General features: G+C 31.8%; 1 protein-coding gene across 2 annotated transcripts in view; it reads right to left on the reverse strand.

Moving 5' to 3' along the window:
* LOC143069282 (structure-specific endonuclease subunit MUS81-like) overlaps nucleotides 1-16,667 on the reverse strand; it is a 47,454-nt gene extending 30,787 nt beyond the window's left edge. The window contains exons 1-11 of one of the 2 annotated variants that reach the window (XM_076243837.1): nucleotides 16,493-16,667; nucleotides 13,627-13,699; nucleotides 13,237-13,293; nucleotides 12,402-12,556; nucleotides 10,301-10,402; nucleotides 9,665-9,745; nucleotides 8,460-8,548; nucleotides 7,863-8,024; nucleotides 7,135-7,211; nucleotides 3,647-3,731; nucleotides 310-455 (exon numbers count right to left, since the gene is read on the reverse strand). In XM_076243837.1, the coding sequence (XP_076099952.1) occupies nucleotides 310-455; nucleotides 3,647-3,731; nucleotides 7,135-7,211; nucleotides 7,863-8,024; nucleotides 8,460-8,548; nucleotides 9,665-9,745; nucleotides 10,301-10,402; nucleotides 12,402-12,556; nucleotides 13,237-13,293; nucleotides 13,627-13,699; nucleotides 16,493-16,630 (1,165 nt within the window). In that variant the 5' untranslated portion in view covers nucleotides 16,631-16,667. Of the gene's footprint in view, nucleotides 1-309; nucleotides 456-3,646; nucleotides 3,732-7,134; nucleotides 7,212-7,862; nucleotides 8,025-8,459; nucleotides 8,549-9,664; nucleotides 9,746-10,300; nucleotides 10,406-12,401; nucleotides 12,557-13,236; nucleotides 13,294-13,626; nucleotides 13,700-16,492 lie in introns of both variants that reach the window. The other variant, XM_076243835.1, reaches the window with a different exon arrangement.
* Nucleotides 16,668-19,194: the final 2,527 nt, after the last annotated feature.

A 19,194-nucleotide genomic window follows, 5' to 3' on the forward strand; every position in this document is an offset into this window, starting at 1 on the left:
AGGCATATTTTTTTTAATGTAATCATAGTTTTACAACAAATCAAATTAACTAATTTAAAATCATATTAAATTGCTTCTTTATTACTTGATTTTGAGATTATTTCTCAATTTTATTTACAAGGACTTAGTTACTTTTTTAGTTTAAATAATAGTTTTAAAGACAATATGAACATATACATTTGAAAAAATCTATGGCAGCATAAATTTTAAGTTTGTTGATTTAAAATAATGTTTTATATGTAGATTATATTGATATTTCAAGTCATAGCTTCATTCTTGCAATGGCTATGCATGTTCAAAACAATTTACCTGGTATATGATCAGTGATGTTTGGTATCGGATGATGAACTTCATTATCTGGTGTGTTATTTAGAGTTGGTAAAGGTGGAACACCTGGTGCTACATCTGGTGCATCATTGTCTCTGATGTAGGCGTAAACATGGTCTGTCATTGGTCTGTTTTAATAATTATAAAAACATCAATAAAAAATGTATTCAAACTTTTTTTGTAAATGATATAAATAAAAAAGTTTGTTCGCATAACCATAAAGCACCTTTGTCATTGATGTCATTAATTTTGAGAAATCAAATGTAGAAGTACATTTTTAGCAATTATGTTTATAAACGTTTGAATATCATTTAATTTTATGAATGCAAGAGAAACAAGAGGCTCTAAAGAGTCTGTGTCGCTCACCTTGGTCTATGTGCATATTAAACAAAGGACACAGATAGATTCATGACAAAATTGTGTTTTGGTGTTGGTAATGTGTTTATAGATCTTACTTTATTGAACAATCTTGCTGCTTACTATTAGCTCTATCTATAATGAAATGAACCCAGAAGTGACAGTGGAAAATATTAAGTAAAAATTTACAAAAATTTACAAAATTTATGAAAATTGTTAAAATTGACTATAAAGGACAATAACTCCTAAAGGGGTCAATTGACCACTTTGGTCAAGTTGACTTATTTGTAGTTCTTACTTTGCTGTACATTATTGCTATTTACAGTTTATCTCTATCTATAATAATATTCAAGATAATAACCAAAAGCTGCAAAATTTTCTTAAAATTACCAATTCAGGGGCAGCAGCCCAACAAAAAGTGCCCTATTGATCTGAAAATTTTAAGGCAGACAGATCTTGACCTAATGAACAGATTTTCTCTAAATGCTTTGGTTTCAGAGATATGAGCCAAAAACTGCATTTTACCCTATGTACTATTTTTAGCCTTGTCGGCCATCTTGTTTCACGGGCGGGGTCATTGGACACCTTTTTTAAACTAGATACCCTAATGATGATTGTGGACAAGTTTGGTTAAATTTGTCTTAGTAGTTTCAGAGGAGAAGATTTTTGTAAAAGATAACAAAAATTTACCAAATATTGTTAAAAATTAACTATAAAGGGCAATTACTCCTTAAGAGGTCAACTGACCATTTTGGTCATGTTGACTTATTTGTAGATCTTACTTTGCTTAACATTTTTAAAACTGTTGACAGTTTATCTCTATCTATAAAAATATTCAAGATAATAACCAAAAACAGCAAAATTTCCCTAAAATTACCATTTTAAGGGCAGCAACCCACGAACGGGTTCTCCGATTCATCTGAAAATTTCAGGGCAGATAGATCTTGACCTAATAAACAATTTACCCCATGTCAGATTTGCTCTAAATGCTTTGGTTTCAGAGATATAAGCCAAAATCTACATGCTACCCCTATGTTCTATTTTTAGCCATGGCAGCCATCTTGGTTGGTTGGCCGGATCACCAGACACATTTTTTAAACTAGATACCCCAATGATGATTGTGGCCAAGTTTTGTATGATTTGGCCCAGTAGTTTCAGAGGAGAAGATTTTTGTAAAAGGTAATGACGGACGACAGACAATGGACGCCAAGTGATGAAAAAAGCTTACTTGGCCCTTTTAGGCCAGGAGAGCTAAAAAGCATAATAAAATTCATAGGTGGTAATTTTCTCAAGATTTCATTTGATTATATCTTAGTATTTTATGTTTAACTCTAGATGTCTATTTGGATGTATTGTGCTGTAAGTGTCCTACATTATTGAGAGATCAGAACATTTGCTTTTATTCATAGATAAATGTTTCTGTAATATAGACAATTAAATCTATATCCATGTAACATAGCTTATTAAATGGGTGTCTTTTCAATGGAAGAAATGTGTTGCATTCCATCTCCAAATGATATTTGCAAAAATGATTAAGCCCATATTTAAGTATAAGAACTCAAATCTAAAATAAAAATAATAAAATGCTTTGTAGAGTGCAGCCTGATACGACCGCAGAGAACCCTTAACAGTTGGGACAAATTTGGACACAATATACAAGATTGATACTGTATAAACATGATAAATTTTTATTGTGATTAAATTTTTGACATAATATATGTTTCTGACACAAAATAGGTGTGATCAAAGTTCTTACAAATCTATTGGGCAATACTGTGCAATTGAAGATTTCTTCTTGAAACTTTTCAAAAATTGGACCCCAATCCCAACTTTTTGAAACCCCCCTTATATCCTCAAAACTCAATCCCAGCCTTTTTTTGTATTCTAGCTTTCCCTTTGTTATATGGAACCTTGTGGTATAATGTCAGAGAGATCCATACACTTACACACAAGTTATTATCTGGAAATTAGAAAAATGCTTGTTTTGGCCCCTAATTCCTCAACTGTTAACCCCATATAATGAATCTTAACCTTCTACTTATGGTATTAAAATTGTGGTACAATTTCAGAGCAATTGAAATACTTATACATAAATTATAATCCTGAAACTAGAAAAATGCTTGTTTTGGGCCCCTTTTGGGCCCCTAATTTCTAAACGATTGGGACCAGCATCCCCAAAATTAGTCCCAACCTTCCTTTTTGAAGTATTGAACCTTCTTATTTATTTCATTTTGCTCCAATAACTTCACCTAAAGTTATTATCCAGAAACCAATGTGTCTTCAGACAACAACGACACAGACGACAACATACCATTATACAATCCAAAAAAATATTTGGCGGTCGTATAAAAAGCACTCAACTTCATTTCCTGTTTGAATATATATGGAAGTTTGGGTGAATTCTGTCAAGCCATTTTCAAGAAGTTGCTGATTACCAAGTATGAACTGGCAGACACCTACATTGATAATGTAAGAGGGTCAATGTGATCTCTATGTGTTTCTGCAGCTTTGTTGTCAGGCAACACAATAATCAGGGTTCTCACTAAGGATTTTTGAAGGCAAGTCCAGGGACTCATTATTTTTGGCCATGGTGAGTACTTATAAGAAGATATTTTATTGCAATATTATTTATCATGTTAGTCTCCATGACCTAATAGAGCAATGAAATGAGATTAAATACAGATTACTTTTAAACTTTTGCTATAAAATGATGTGTGTTGAGGTTATATAAAATATTTCAATTTTGATGCATCTTTGGACTCACCAGTTTTGAAAATGGTGAGTCCAGACATATTTTCATAAGCCCAGGACTCATGGACTCGCCTTTGTGAGAACCCTGAATAATATGAACTAATATTCTGTTACAATTATATGGCAACATGTAAGGCTTTGTGTCATTGGTGTTGAACTGGTTTCAATTAAAACATCTATATACCAGTATATACATATGCAAACTAAGTACCTGCTGGTATCTAATTTATAGAGTAAGCCTGATGACAACAATCTTTGATAATTACACTTGATCAAAAATCCAAATCCAATATCATCTAAAAAAAAATTCATCTAGCATATTAAACAAAGTGTCTGTAAAAAACAGATGTATATTCCAAACAAATAATATACCAATGTTAAAAAAATTCATATACTGGTAACATATTATACTTTAATAAATTGTTATCATGTGTTTTGAATCAATAGGCAGTATATGTATGCTGAAGCTTGATGAGCTGGAACATACGATTTGGCCAATCTTTTCCAAAGCTGTCGAATCCGGTATTTTTGCAAATATCCCTTGTAAGCATGGTATAATTTTTTAATTCCACAGAATTTTCTAAGCATCCATCTTGACCTCAGAAATTTTATTGTAGAAGTTTCTACTTGACTGTATAATATTGTTCACATGGCAGCTGTCCTATTTGCGCAGTCAAATTGCATTGGCCATATAATCATTTCTGATAATTTTTATGTACTGACGGTAAATAAATCTCTATATTTACTACTTTGACATTGCATTTTCATTGAGTTTCATTTATGACTTCAAGTACAGGTTTGCAGAATTTTTACGTCATTCACTCCAAATTTTTATCTAAGTATTTTACACTTGAAACAGTTGAAGGAGTTGCAGTATATAAAATATAACCATAAATTTGTTCTTTAACTGGTCGAGAACTCTAGATTTCTTTACGTCAGAATATATTTGCATAGTAATTTCCCAAACACAAGGTCAATACGGCCTTGAAAAACTGACCAATCGACTCAATGAGCTACAATGCATTGTGGGCTACTACGAGTTTACTACAACCGGAAAACATGTGGAATTAGTGGAAGAACTGTCAACTAATATAGTGTCTGGGATTCTCAAAATATATGTTTTTGTTCAGCGAATGTGATTATTGTTAAATATATAACATAATCTTTAATTTGCATGCTCAGATTAAAAAAGTATTGTTTACGGGCTTCACTATTCGACTTTCTTTTTCCTCTTGTTTAACGGTTTATTTCCATTGTTATGCATTGTACCTGTGCAATAAGTTTACGACCTGAAACATTGAAATTTCAGATGAAATGACCACTGTCCACTATGAAATTTTTTTAGCTCTTTTAAACCTGTATAATGTCATTCCAAACTCATTTCTGCCAAGAAAAACATGAAAACTTTCATTGAAACACTTTTTTCTGTACTGGATGTGTAAAATTTTTATCAGTACCTGAACTGAAAGTAAGAACATCATAATATTCCAACTACATGTCCCCTTTCAAATGCATTGATCGTTCAAAAAAAGGGGGTCCAACCCCCGGAACACCCCCTTGGATCCCCCACTGAGCGGGTACGGTATATAGCTTAATACATTTTGTATAGCTTCATCCATCGATAAAGTCCGTTTCCTGCTAATTTTATCATAAAATATACCTCAGAGGTTTTTTATCGTTAGGCTGCTGTCATGTTGACGTATGTGAAATATCTCAAATATTTATAGCCTCTGGATCACAGTAGGTGCCATATTACCTATTATTTTTTATTCTAAAACGTGCTTTGTATGTAGAAATAAGAAGATATGAGGTATGAGTGCCAAATGAGACATCTTTCAAAAAAAGACATAATCTAGTAAAGTAAGCAGTCACAGATTTAGTTTCCTCGTTTGAATTATTTTACATTGCCATATCGGGGCCTTTTATAGCTGACTATGCACTATGGGCTTTGCTCATTGTTGAAGGCCGTACGGAGACCTATGTTAATTTCTGTGTCATTTTGGTCTCTTGTGGACAGTTGTCCCATTGGCAATTTTACCACATCTTCTTTTTTATATTAGATCCAACGATGCAATTTTCACAAAACATATCAAATTTTCAACCTTGTCGCACATACATATGGATAACATCATTACAGCTTATTTCCTACTGCTTGTAGAGCAAAACTTTGGTTAGCTTGCTTGCTTTGTGTGTATATTGTACAATCATATTAGGATAACAACCAATTAAATTCAAATATAAAATATACAAGTTAAACTATGCCTATATATATTGTTTAAAGATGTCAATCTTATTTTCAAAGCTTGAATAAACAACTATACACACAAAGCAAGCAAGCCAACCAAAGTTTTACTTTGCAAGCATTAGGAAATCAGCTGTAATGATTTTATTCAGTTTGGCAAATGTCTGATCCCGTTAAAAAACGAAAACAAAATGAAACTACAGTTGCTGACTTCACTACCTTCAAAACAAAGGGAACAGTTTGGAAGTCTCATATACTAAAATGTGACAAAAATAAATACATTTTGTACTTATAGATTTTTTTAACACTGCCATGTATGTAAATATTTCTTCGCCTTTTTTACGAACACAAAATTCAAGGATCACACATTTGCCTTTAATTATCTATACGGAAATTGCTGTACTTGTGAATATTAACACCTGCTGTTATCGACGGCTTACTTTACACTTCTCATGGGTAATTGTGTTTTTCGCTGTTGTTTCATTTCTGTCTGGTGAACGAATACATGAAATCTCCGTGCCATCATCAAACATATTAACGGCTATATATCGGGTAATTCAAACCCTTTTTTCTTCGCATAGAAACAACTCTTCGTTAATCTGAGCATGGAAGGAATACTTTGTATCACGAACTATAAATGAGGATACACAAAATGAAAAACTAAGCGAAATTGTGAATCCCACATTGCATGAAAAAATGTGTTGTATTTCAGTAAATAACATGTGTTCTCGGTTGATTGTAAACACGTAGTAGTCCATCATGCATTGTTACTCATTGAGTGGATTGGTCAAAAACCTAGGTAAAAATAAATTGCGTCACATGTAAATAAACAATTACATGTGCGAGAAAATAAGTATGCTAATTTATGCATTTCCATATAAGGTAGTGGTCCCGACCTGTTTAAGAATAGAAATAATTCATTGGGTTATTTTGTTTGGGTTAAATTCACTGGTAGATAAAAAAAAATCTCAATATTAAATAGAAAATTAGTGAAAAGTCCTGTCTCTCAACCAATCAAAAGACAGCATCAATACATAAGATGGAATTACATAAAATCCCAACATTTTTGTGTGTGTTCTATTCTGTTGTATAAGATTTTTGTGAAAACATGGCAAGTTGGAAATGATATATGAAAACATGATAAACATCAGAACAAAGCTTATAATAGCGTATGGGGTTCGCTCATTGTTGAAAACAGTGAAGAAACCTATTGTTGTTTTCACCCTTTCATTTGGTCTCTGGTGGAAGTTGTCTCATTAGCAATGAAGCATCATCTACTTATTGTTAAATGGATGAATAAACAAAAAGATACATAAGAGACAAAAATCATTGTATAATACTGCCTCACTAAGCACAGGAATAAAAAAGATCTTTGAATTCATCTCTCCCTTACTACAGTCATGTTTAATAGAATTCAAAATTTAAAAAAAAAAATGCAGTTATTTTTAAATACTGACCATCAATTGAAACGGCAGCCTGATCTTTTGTGAATACTTCTGAATTATCCTCTCTAATGTACTTAAAGTTTATATTTCTGAAGAAGAAAAACTATTAAGTTATCATTATTTCAAAGATTAACAACTTTGACCTCAATAACCATTTCTTAAAACATGAAACAATTACTGAGCAACTAAACAACAAAACATCTAATAACAGTATAAGAAGATAAATATTCTTCTAAAGAAATTAAGTATGGATAAAAAAAAACCTTGATGCATTCCCTAAACACATTTTCATATTGATATTTCATCTTCTTCACATGAAAGACAGATAGGTGATAGGCAGATGAATGCATCAGTAGGAGAATAAAATGAAGTTGCTGAATAACTTTTCTAACAAATTACCTTTCAACATGACATATGAAGTTATCTTTTTTAAGACTTACAGATTATTATCACTAGATGTTACAGTTTGAGCCACATTTGTTGGTGGTGTATCAGTGGTTCCAGTTCTTATCGCCCTTGTGTTTGTTAATTAAGATTTACATATTATTATCACTAGATGTTACAGTTTGAGTCACATGTGTTGGTGGTGTATCAGTGGTTCCAGTTCTTATTGCCCTTGTGTTTGTTAATTAAGACTTACATATTATTATCACTAGATGTTATAGTTTGAGCCACATTTGTTGGTGGTGTATCAGTGGTTCCAGTTCTTATTGCCCTTGTGTTTGTTAATTAAGACTTACATATTATTATCACTAGATGTTACAGTTTGAGCTACATGTGTTGGTGGTGTATCAGTGGTTCCAGTTCTTATTGCCCTTGTGTTTCCAGGAGAAGGAACAACACCATCCTTTACAGCTTCTAATTTATGAGCAATACCACATCCAGCTTCTGTCAAACTATACCTTTAATACACATTACAAATGCTATAAACATTAGTGCTTTTTCATAAGTGCAAACTTTTCAAATCATTGAAAAGACTAAGGAAAATTGTTTAACAATGAGGGGTGAATTATCCCTGTTGGTATTTTTTTTAAACTACTGTTTTGAATAAGAACATTATTTTTCTTTTATGAATTTCTTATTACATTTTACAGAGTCCAAGCTCTTTTTTGAAAGAACCACAGTAACTTGTAAATGCATATGGTTGCAGGATATTTATCATATATCTATCTTAATAACTATGATTTATATTTGAATTACCTTTCAGAACAAGTTTAAAGATATTTTAAAATACGAATGAAATGATATCTGATCATACTGCTCACAATATTTGTAATGATAATGAATGCTGAAATGCTATAAAGGTTTCATTGATTTCTTTTTTTCAAATTTCTTACTTAGCTGGATTACTTTCTTTTACAACAAGCCCTTTGTTGATGAGGCTTCCCATTGATGACCATGCTGTGTACCTACAACTTGGATCTGGCTGTATGGGAAAAGAACATTTATTGTAAAAAAAAATAGTCTTGTTTCTTTAATACTTTTGTGTAACATACATATTATGCCATTAAAATGTTTAAACCCGCTGGAAATGTTTGCACCTGTCCTAAGTCAGGAATCTGATGTTCAGTAGTTGTTGTTTGTTGATGTGGTTCATAAGGGTTTCTTGTTTCTTGTTTTTTATATAGATTAGACCATTGGTTTTCCTGTTTGAATGGTTTTACACTAGTAAATTTTGGGACCCTTAATAGCTTGCTGTTAGGTGTGATCAAAGGCTCCGTGTTGATGACCTTACTTTGACCTATAATGGTTTACTTTTATAAATCGTGACTTGGATGGAGAGTTGTCTCATTGGTACTCATACTTCATCTTCTTATATCTATACTAGAACACACCCGTGATATCGCGGGTCCGTGACTGAATTAAAGTATATAACTATGCGCAAGCCTTATCTTAGTATTAGTACTGTCATCTGATAAAGTCATGCCGATTATAAGATACACAATTTTCTCTGCTTTCAAATCTTTCTGTTTGAACCCGTCGAACTGGAACTTATCAATTATTGGTAATATTAAATATTTGGAAAACAAAAGGTCCTGGAATGGAGTATTTTTTAATCAACAGCATTGTCCTATATTAGTTATAAATAAAGTTGAATTCTTTGATTCGCTGTTTTACGTCATGCCCGCTAACAAATTGAAACTTATTTTTAGTCCAGATTTTTAGTATTCGTATTGTTATCTTAGAAAGTCTTACGGATTAAAATACTACAATAGGTAACAATTTGACAATTTAGTAGTGTCAACCCTGTGATTATGACCCGTTTATATAGAATATTAATCCTGAATACATCGTTTGGTATAGAAACAAAATATCTTAGATTTTTATGGGCATGTGAGCATAACAAATTTGTCAATAAAAAAAACAAACAAACAGATCACTGCTGATTAGCTATTCTAACTTTAAACACCCAAAAATTTGTCAAAAAAAAACCCCATGAGCATTTAAAGAGAATGCTGAAGAAATATACTATGTTACTTAACAAAAAAGCATTACGTTATACATATAAATTTAACAGACATCAAACTAATTTATGACTTACAATGGAGAATGACTTGTCAGCTAAAATCTGTGCTTGTCTAATTAGGTCTGTCTTTGACATGTATGGTCTATCAGCATCTGACTAGTAAAAAAAAAAAAGTTAAATAAAATTTCAAAAAATTGATAACTTTTTTAGATTATATTTTACTTCTTATCTTGATCCTATGATAGATGAAATAAAAACAACACCCATATCACTGACTTCGTCAATATATGTTAATTTTAGTTGATATTTTTAACTTTAAGACCTTCTTGCATCTTAAATGTAAAATCAAACAAATTTTTTTTAGATTTACCGTCAAAATGTATTTTTTTGTAACTTGAAATGATTTCAAATGTCTAATGTCTAAAAATGTTAGCATACAAAATCCAGCAAAGTGAAAACAAACAAATTAGTTATACTGATTTTACACCAAAACATTTTTTGCCAAAAAAAAAACATTGACATTTATCAGGGATGCAAGAGATAAGCTATCTTATTTTATAAAAAGCATTACTTACTTGGTAAATATGATTAAAATCCTAAAGCAGACTTCCAACAATTTTTAATTTTGGACATATATGTATAACAAACTGTATTCTATGTGAACATTTTAAAAGTATGACCAGTGAATATGACATTTTAACATTGATTTACCTGTGAATGTTTGTACAGGGTTAACAACAGAGCATAAGGTCCTGATCTGTATGCTGGTACATACTCTCTTCCTCCTCCACCTTGGTTCCCAGATTTTTGTCTCTTCTAAGGGAAATGTAAGAATTATTTACTTAAATCTTTAATATCAAACAAAAGTATAGCCTATTTATCAAAGTTTATTACAAATGTATGGACTTGTTTTAAAATGTAATAAATAAAACTGTTATAATAGTACAATACAATACAATATAACTGTTGAGACAAAAGAAATGTTTTGCCTTCTTTGCATCAACGTTAAAACAGCAAGGTCATTGATAAATTTCCATTCAGTAGCATATTTGTAGGAGTTGACATTCCTCTGTAAAAGGGTGGTAATTTGAATACTTTTATGATGAATAACAGTAAAAAGTCTTGCCAAAATGATGTTAACAGTAATTTTTGGTGCATGATGATAAAAGACCATAAGAAAATCTACTGATTTTAACAAATCATGCTTAATTTTTCCCCAAAAGACGGTAACGATAATTATAAGAGACATCTGACAAATCACAATAAGGATATCTTGACGAATCACGGTAAAATTTTAACCAATTTGAAGCTAGCAGTAACTGAAAAAGACCGTTTGACGCCTGATGATAAAGGGCATTACTACCCTCCTGTAAACGCATTTAAAGCCATTAAAAACTGCTTCAAAAGAAAACAATTTAAAAATTGCATATAAAGTGGAGTATAACTTATTTGATCACCTGGCCCAAAGGGCCAAGTGAGATTTTCTCATCACTTGGTTTCCGTCGTCTTTTGTCGTCGTCCGTCATCATCGTTAACTTTTACAAAAATCTTCTCCTCTGAAACTACTCAGCCAAATTTAACCAAAATTAGCCACAATCATCACTAGGGTATCTAGTTTAGAAAATGTGTGCAGTGACCCACCCAATCAACCAAGATGGCCACCATGGCTAAAAATAGAATATAGGTGTAAAATGTAGATTTTGGATTATAACTCTGAAACCAAAGCATTTAGAGCAAATCTGACAAGGGATTAAATTGTCTATCAAGTCAATATCTATCTGCCCTGAAATTTTCAGATAAATTGAATAACTGGTTGTTAGGTTGCTGCCCCTGAATTGGTAATTTTTAAGGAAATTTTGCCGTTTTTGGTTATTATTTTGAATACTATTATAGATAGAGATAAACTGTAAACAGCAATAATGTTCAGCAAAGTAAGATCTACCAATAAGTTAACATAATGAATATGGTTAGTTGATCCCTTCAGGAGTTATTGCCCTTTATAGTCATTTTTTAACAATTTTCATTAATTTTTACAAAATATTTTCCTCTGTAACTTAATGGCCAAGTTCATTATAGATAGAGAAAGTTGTAAGCAGCAAGAATGTTCAGCAAAGTGAGATCTACAAACACATCACCATCACCAAGACACAATTTTGTCATGAATAAATCCGTGTCCTTTGTTTAATATGCACATATACCAAGGTGAGCGACACAGGCTCTTAAGAGCCTCTAGTTTTAGTTACCATCACTATAACTAAAGAGAGCATAGAAATTTATGAGATTAAAGCACTCCATAATATTAATTGGCATGCTCCGGTTATTCATCATAAACAAACTTAATCATGTATTTAGGAATTTAATGCCAATAACAGAACTTTATAAGTCTCTTCCAATTTCTTTTTTTTTAAGGAGATTTAGAGGATGATATTGAGAGGAATGTCTGTTTAGGACTGCATGTTGACTTATTAATGTCTTAACTCCCCATTTCCATTTATACAAAGGAATTGGGTTTTTTCAAGATTGAATGTTTTTTAGTCAAAACTCATACATTTTTTTTCAAAATTGTTGATACAGATAGTTTTTAGGGTTTGTTTGTTTAAATTTTTAAAAGTTGTAAGAAATCCTCTAAGAGACTAGGAGGGTTGTTGTCTATTTGACAAATTCCCTGTTTCAATTCTCTTATCCTAAGGGACTCTGAATGGTTTGTGTTAACATAGGTTACTTTAAAATATAAAATATGTTCATAAATGTATGTCTTGCTTTATTTTCACATTCATTATAAATGAATGTAAAAAGTTAAAACCACAAATACCCTGGGAACAGGTGCCTGGTCTTTATCTTCATTATCAGATTCTGCAGAGAAAAATCTATGATCTTGTTTGGTCTTTCCATTTGGTTTCTTTTGAGTGTTTTTCTGTTTTGGTGCTTCATCGTCAGTCATTAAAAATGGTGCATTTTCAGCAGAACCTGTAGTTAAATATTTGTATACTTTCAGATGATCTATCTAAGTCGATACTCATAGTTTTCTACACAAGTACAGAGCAGCCCTTGTGGATTTTGCTTTTTCCACCTGCCCACAGTGTAGTCTTTTTTTTGTAAAATTTTCCATTAATTACAAATGCTTATCTGCTACTTTTAATTGATTGTACTTGCAAGTCTTTTGATTCAACAAAAGAAATTGCATATCCACTTCTATGGGTGGGCAGAGTGGACAAGCTAGAAATTTGTCCAACTCAGTGCCCCTTCCCACTGTTATAACTGTCCACATTGTATACATTGTTTTAATCTCACATCTTTTTCATGTATAAAAGTGTTAATCTGTCTGGGTATTGCTTCTATTCCATCTTTTCTTCTTACTGTCTTATCTATGAACAGCATTATAACTGTACAATAGCAGAAACTAAACCCTCAGTGGTTATCAAAACATCTGTGTCAGAGTTCACAAATAAGATATTTTTCAATTTGATATTATATATGTGGATGCAACACAATTTCAAAGATCAGTGGTACAAAATTTTGCCTAGTAATTATCCACCTGAATCATTTGCATTCATATTTTGAATATAAAGTCTTTATCATTAGAAAAAAAAACATATCACAAGACATGAAAGAGTGAAGGTGAAAGAACAAAATCCAAATTCACTTACCATATTCAGCAATGTGTTTTGCCAGTTTAACATCCAACATCTTGCATATTTTGTCTCCTGGAAAAGTTTTTTTTTTTTACAAATATTAACCTAAAATAATTACAATGGTTTTAATAAACCATTAATTATAACACACTTTTCCCAAATATTATGAGTTTATTTTAAAACTAGACTTAAACTAATTATCTCTTAATGAATACTCCTAAAAAACATTTCTTTGGCTTAATCTAGTCAAATTTAAATAATTCTTTCAGTTAGAATTACACAATAATAATTGAATGTCTTTGAGAATTAATGTACTGTCCCTCAGACATTTGGAGTAAACTATATGACCATTTACAAAAAATAATATCATTTAAAGTGTTGTAGAATAATCATGATAATACAAACCAAAATATTCCAACATTTTACAATCCTTTCCTGATGCTATTGGTAATGGATAATTCCTTAATGATTTCAATGCCTGTAAACAAATGTAATGTTCATCTTGGGAATATTACACATATATATACTACTATTCTTAAAAGTAAACTCTCATAAAAATCTTTCATTATAAACTACTTATTCAAGTTGTTCCATTATCATTTTCATCATGAAAGGCAATTAATTTGTCGTCGCTGGGCTTCTAAAATGTTGTAAATTACAAATTTTTCAAGAAAAAAATGTCTCACAAACAGGCTTTGAAAATTTTGGCAAAATGCATGCTTCCAAAATGTCGTATGTGAACTTGAACATTTTTGTAAATAGCAGTGAAATAAAAACGTTGACATTTCTAGATTATCGAGGACCTTAAATTATTTTCACAGAAATAAAGAAATGTACAATTATTTTTTTCCCAAAGCCATTCTACAACGATTTTCAAGTTTTCATACAACATTTTGGAAGCAAACTTTACAAACAACTGACATTGGTAATTTTGTAATATGCCTTATTTCACACATTTTGATTGGTCTAACTGTATGCTATTTTGTGATAACAAAGATTTCCTCCCGCCCAGACCATTGGTATCAAAAAGTATTTTTAGCCAAAAAAGTCATATACGACATTTTAGAAGCCCAGCGACGTTGTAATTGTACAAGTTCAGCAAAGTTAAGCAAGCAAGTTAATAGTGCCAAATTGAACAAATTTTAGACAGAAGCAAATTGGACCATGTCAGCCTATCTAGATCATGTTATGTTTGTATGTCCATTTTCTTGAATGTTGTACTGTTCAATATTTTGGGTAATTCTTCTTTTCTTTCATATGTACAAAAATGTATTATGAAAGAATACAATATATGCACACATTTGTTTATAAACTGCACCACCATGGGAGTCAGCAGCCAATCTATTATCAATCTGTGATGTTCACTTCAGCCTATCACCGCTATATTCAAGCTCATGTATTTAAAAGAGGGACGAAAGATACCAAAGGGACAGTCAAACTCATAAATCTAAAACAAACTGACAACGCCATGGCTAAAAATAAAAAAGACAAACAGAAAAACAATAGTACACACGACACAACATAGAAAACTAAAGAATAAACAACACGAACCCCACCAAAAACTAGGGGTGATCTCAGGTGCTCCGGAAGGGTAAGCAGATCCTGCTCCACATGTGGCACCCGTCGTGTTGCTTAAGTGATTACAAATCCGGTAAATAGTCTAATTCGGTAGGTCATATTCATGAAAGGGAAGGGGATTGTAGTTACGACGTAAGGAACATATCCGATATCATTTGTGAAACGGTTATTCCATAACGGTCAACCAACTCGTGATGGCGTCCGTAAAATTTACGAAGGGATGATTTCAACTTCACCATTTGGAACTCTTGGTTTAATAGCTTCCTTGTGAGCAGCAAACCTCTATCAAGAAAATCATGATAGGAAATGCAAGCACGGGAATATCGTATCAATTGGGAGATATATACCCCGTATGCAGGTGCTGCTGGAATGTTGCTACTTAGAAATGGAAAGTTCACAATTGGAAAGCTGAAATCATCTCTTTTGTCGTAAAGTTTTGTTTTCAACCGACCCTCATTGTCAATTTCTAGATGTAAGTCAAGATATGAAGCCGACTTAACTGTATCTGTAGTATCCTTTATCTCTAGTTCGATTGGATAGATGCGTTCCACATAGTCACCAAATTTTGAATTGTTTAGTGAAAGAACATCATCTATATAGCGGAAAGTAGAGTTAAAGGATATTGCTAACTTCTTATCTTTCTTCCTAAGAAGTTCCTGGATGAAGTCAGCCTCATAATAATAAAGAAACAAGTCGGCGAGTAGAGGGGCACAGTTTGTTCCCATTGGAATGCCGACAGTCTGTTGAAAAACACGTCCTCCAAACGTAACAAATATGTTGTCAATCAAGAAATCAAGCATCTTGATAATATCAGTTTCAGAGAATTTTTTGTTTGAATCAGAGTGATTCTTTACAAAGTAGGATTTATCCCTCCCTAAGACAAGATACTTGTATCTACGTTGGCCATTCTTTTTTATGAAGCAAAGTAATATCAACTCTTTCAATTTGTCTTTTAGTTTGGAATGTGGAATACTTGTGTACAGGGTAGAAAAGTCAAATGTTTTAATACTGTTACAAGATGAAAGAGAGTTAGATTGTATGTACTCTAAAAGATCTTTTGAATTTTTAAGTATCCACATCTGATTCACGCCACCTCTAGAATAGGCAGTTTCACAATAACTTTGAAGCCCGTCTTTGATTGCTGATAAAATAGATGTTAATAATTTAGAAAGAGGTTTCGTGGAGCACTTGGAAGACCCAGCAATATACCGTTGTTTGTAAGGACACTTATGTAGTTTAGGTATCCAATACAGTGATGGAAGATCCAGTTCTTCATCTTTGGTTGAAATTCCAAAGGAACATAGAACAGACCTATGATTATCCAGGATTTCCTCTTTGGTAAGTGTCGTGAGGGTATATGTTGAGTTACCAAGTGAATTGTAAAAGGTTCACTGCATTTACTGGACTGGACTAATATTACAGTTAGGAATTTAGTTGCCTCATAAGGGTAGTTATTCCTAGAAAAATTTCCATATCCTCCAACCATAAAAATGGAACATGAAATTGTATGATTTAGATTTACAGAATGTGGTCTTCAATACCTAACAAACAATCACATGAACAGTTGATCGATCATTATTTCATACAAATTCCATAATAGACACGGGAAAATCATTTCTATAATACATGAACATGATGTATAAGGTCTAAAAAATTTAAAGTGAAAATATATACTGCCAACTATATATATAACCTTAGCATAAACAAACTGTGTCTTAATTCCTTTTTCTGCAGCATCATCTTTCCATTCTTGTAACCAATAGGCAAATAAAGGATTTGGACAAACAGGTTTGGTCTTTTTCCTTTTACCATACAATGGGTGTCTCTCCATCTTCTTAAACTAAAATAAAAAAAAAATATCTTTTAGAATTGCATCAGTAACTTATCTGCTATCTCACATGTTGATATCCATCCTCTCTGCAGTCTTCTAACATATATAATATGAAACATGCATTTCAGGCATGAATACATGATTTTTTTTAATATTAGTTGTTGTTGGCTTTCTACTAGCTGTCAGTAATTGCATAAGAACTCTTAAATGATTCAGATCTGTACTACTTCAGTACTTGTCTTTTTTGTTGTTGTTAGGGATGGGGGATGAATAACACATCTGGTCAGTGTTTTTGTTTGATGTTTTTCTGCTTTGTATTGATCTGATGAGTTATAAAAATATAAAAAAAGATGTGGTACATGTATGATTGTCCATGACACAATCCTCCACAAAAGACCAAATGACACAAAATTGAAAAAAAATATAGGTCACCATACAGCATTCACAGTTGGACGGCAAACGTTTTAATGGCTTCTAAGGTCAAGACATTGGTCACGTGATAAAAGGTCGGAGTTTACGATTTTTTGGTAAGTGTGCATGCCTCGTGGTTTTTGGACTCGTATTGACTTATTTGTACACGTACATTAATAAAAACCAAAGTGGTCAATTCTAGATTGAATTAGCTTCCTTATTTTATATAATAATTATTAAAATGTGTTGTTAAAATGTTATAAATTCACGAGTGAAGTGAAACTTTTTTTCTGAAAATTTGCGTAGGTCCACGGAAAATCCTTAATAATTCCTTAAATAGGTTTGGTAACGTGTTGAGGGGTATAAAATATGAAGTAAAACCATTTTTTGGTTCTCCATTAACTCTTTCAGATCACAAAAACCCCGGATACGCAATTGTGTCAGCTTATTCGTGGTGAAGCGGAGATCAAAGGGAGATAACTCGGTACGCGCATCGTTGGATATTGCAAGTTCACAACAGTAAATTCGAGTAAAATTAATGATTGCTGATATATTTCGACGACTTCTTGAATAACTTTTCAATATTCCATGTTCCTCTACTGTTGTAACATTAAAATAGTCATGGAAAGGTTGAATATGACATTTTGTTCAAGTACTTACAGGTTATTGAACACTTCCAAAGAAGAAAATTATACATTTAACTGACTTTTCTCTGAAACTTGGACTTATTGTATATTCTCAAACACCTTTTAGTAGATAGAAGGATACAAGAAGGGTTTATCAGTCATTTGTCAGCAGAACCTGTGTTACAATAGAATTGAACTTTTAATAACATTAAAACAAAAATATGGAAAAAAGGAAATATGGTCTTCAAAATTGTGAACATTACCATTGAATGAAAATAAAATCAATTTGCAGTGGACAGAGGTATATGAACAATTTTTGTTTTATCATACCTGCTTTAAGATACAGTGGTGGATCCCAGGGGTCTGGAGATTGGAACCTCCTCTTTTTATGGAATATTAATGCATTTGAATGGGATCATATAGTTGGAACCCTCCTTTTTATCCTTGGTTGAGAATACCACCACCCATGTTTAAAATTGTCTGGATTCACCCTGAGATAAGAAACTATATAAGATGTACAAGTTCTATAGCTTGCATTAATCAAGAGAAAAAAATCTGAACACCCAAAGAACCAGAAAGGGATTTAATACATAATAATCAACACAAAGATAACTGAAAAAAAGCTGTATTGCAATCTGAGATCATGCAGATCTCATAATTCCTATTATTTGTATTATTTCAAGTTTTGCTTTATTTTTTTTCCTTCTTACATTTGAATTCAAAATCCTGCAATTAACCAACTGTTGAGTCCTTTCAATTAAATTATTGATTGAATAATAAGCTAAGCTGACCAGTAAATAAAGTTTGAAAATGCTTTGTTAAAATAAAATAGTGGTATTATGTCATAAAATATACTGAATCAACTTCAAATTTAATCCAAATTTATATTTTCCTGCCCTAAAATGCATAGTCAATTGAACTACAAAAACAAAAACCTGAGACTACTACAATGTATAACATAGAGATTTGTCACTTCCCATGTTATAGTAGTCTCAGACAAAAACAAAACTGACTTAAATACAGTATGTTCAGAATTTTTTTTTAAAAGGACAACAATGAGATATTTATTATTCTGATATCAGAAATAATCTCATAGTATCAAATCAGAATGTCAGTTCTTAGAATTGAGATAATCAATTTAATCACATTATTTACTTTTATAAAAAAAAATCTCATGATATTATCTGGATTTACAATCATCATGATCATTGACTAAGCTTGTCAACATCTCACTTACTTTAAATGCTTTTAAAAGTTAACCTGTCAGTACTAAAATAAAGAGATGTGGTATAAGATAAGATATGTTATTCCAATTAAAGGGCCCATGAAGAGCAAAGTAATGTATTGCAATGATTTTTATAATTGACACAATAATGTTGATATAAATCAGATAAATATGAATTTAACCAAATCCATTCTTAGATATTAAACCACAGCCAGATCAGAGCCACACTTATATTAGAAAAAAAAGGCATAACAATTATATATTCTACATGTATTAACACTAACAGGCAAATATTCTCAAAG

Source organism: Mytilus galloprovincialis, chromosome 3 (genome assembly GCF_965363235.1).
Source record: "Mytilus galloprovincialis chromosome 3, xbMytGall1.hap1.1, whole genome shotgun sequence".
NCBI lineage: Eukaryota > Metazoa > Mollusca > Bivalvia > Mytilida > Mytilidae > Mytilus > Mytilus galloprovincialis.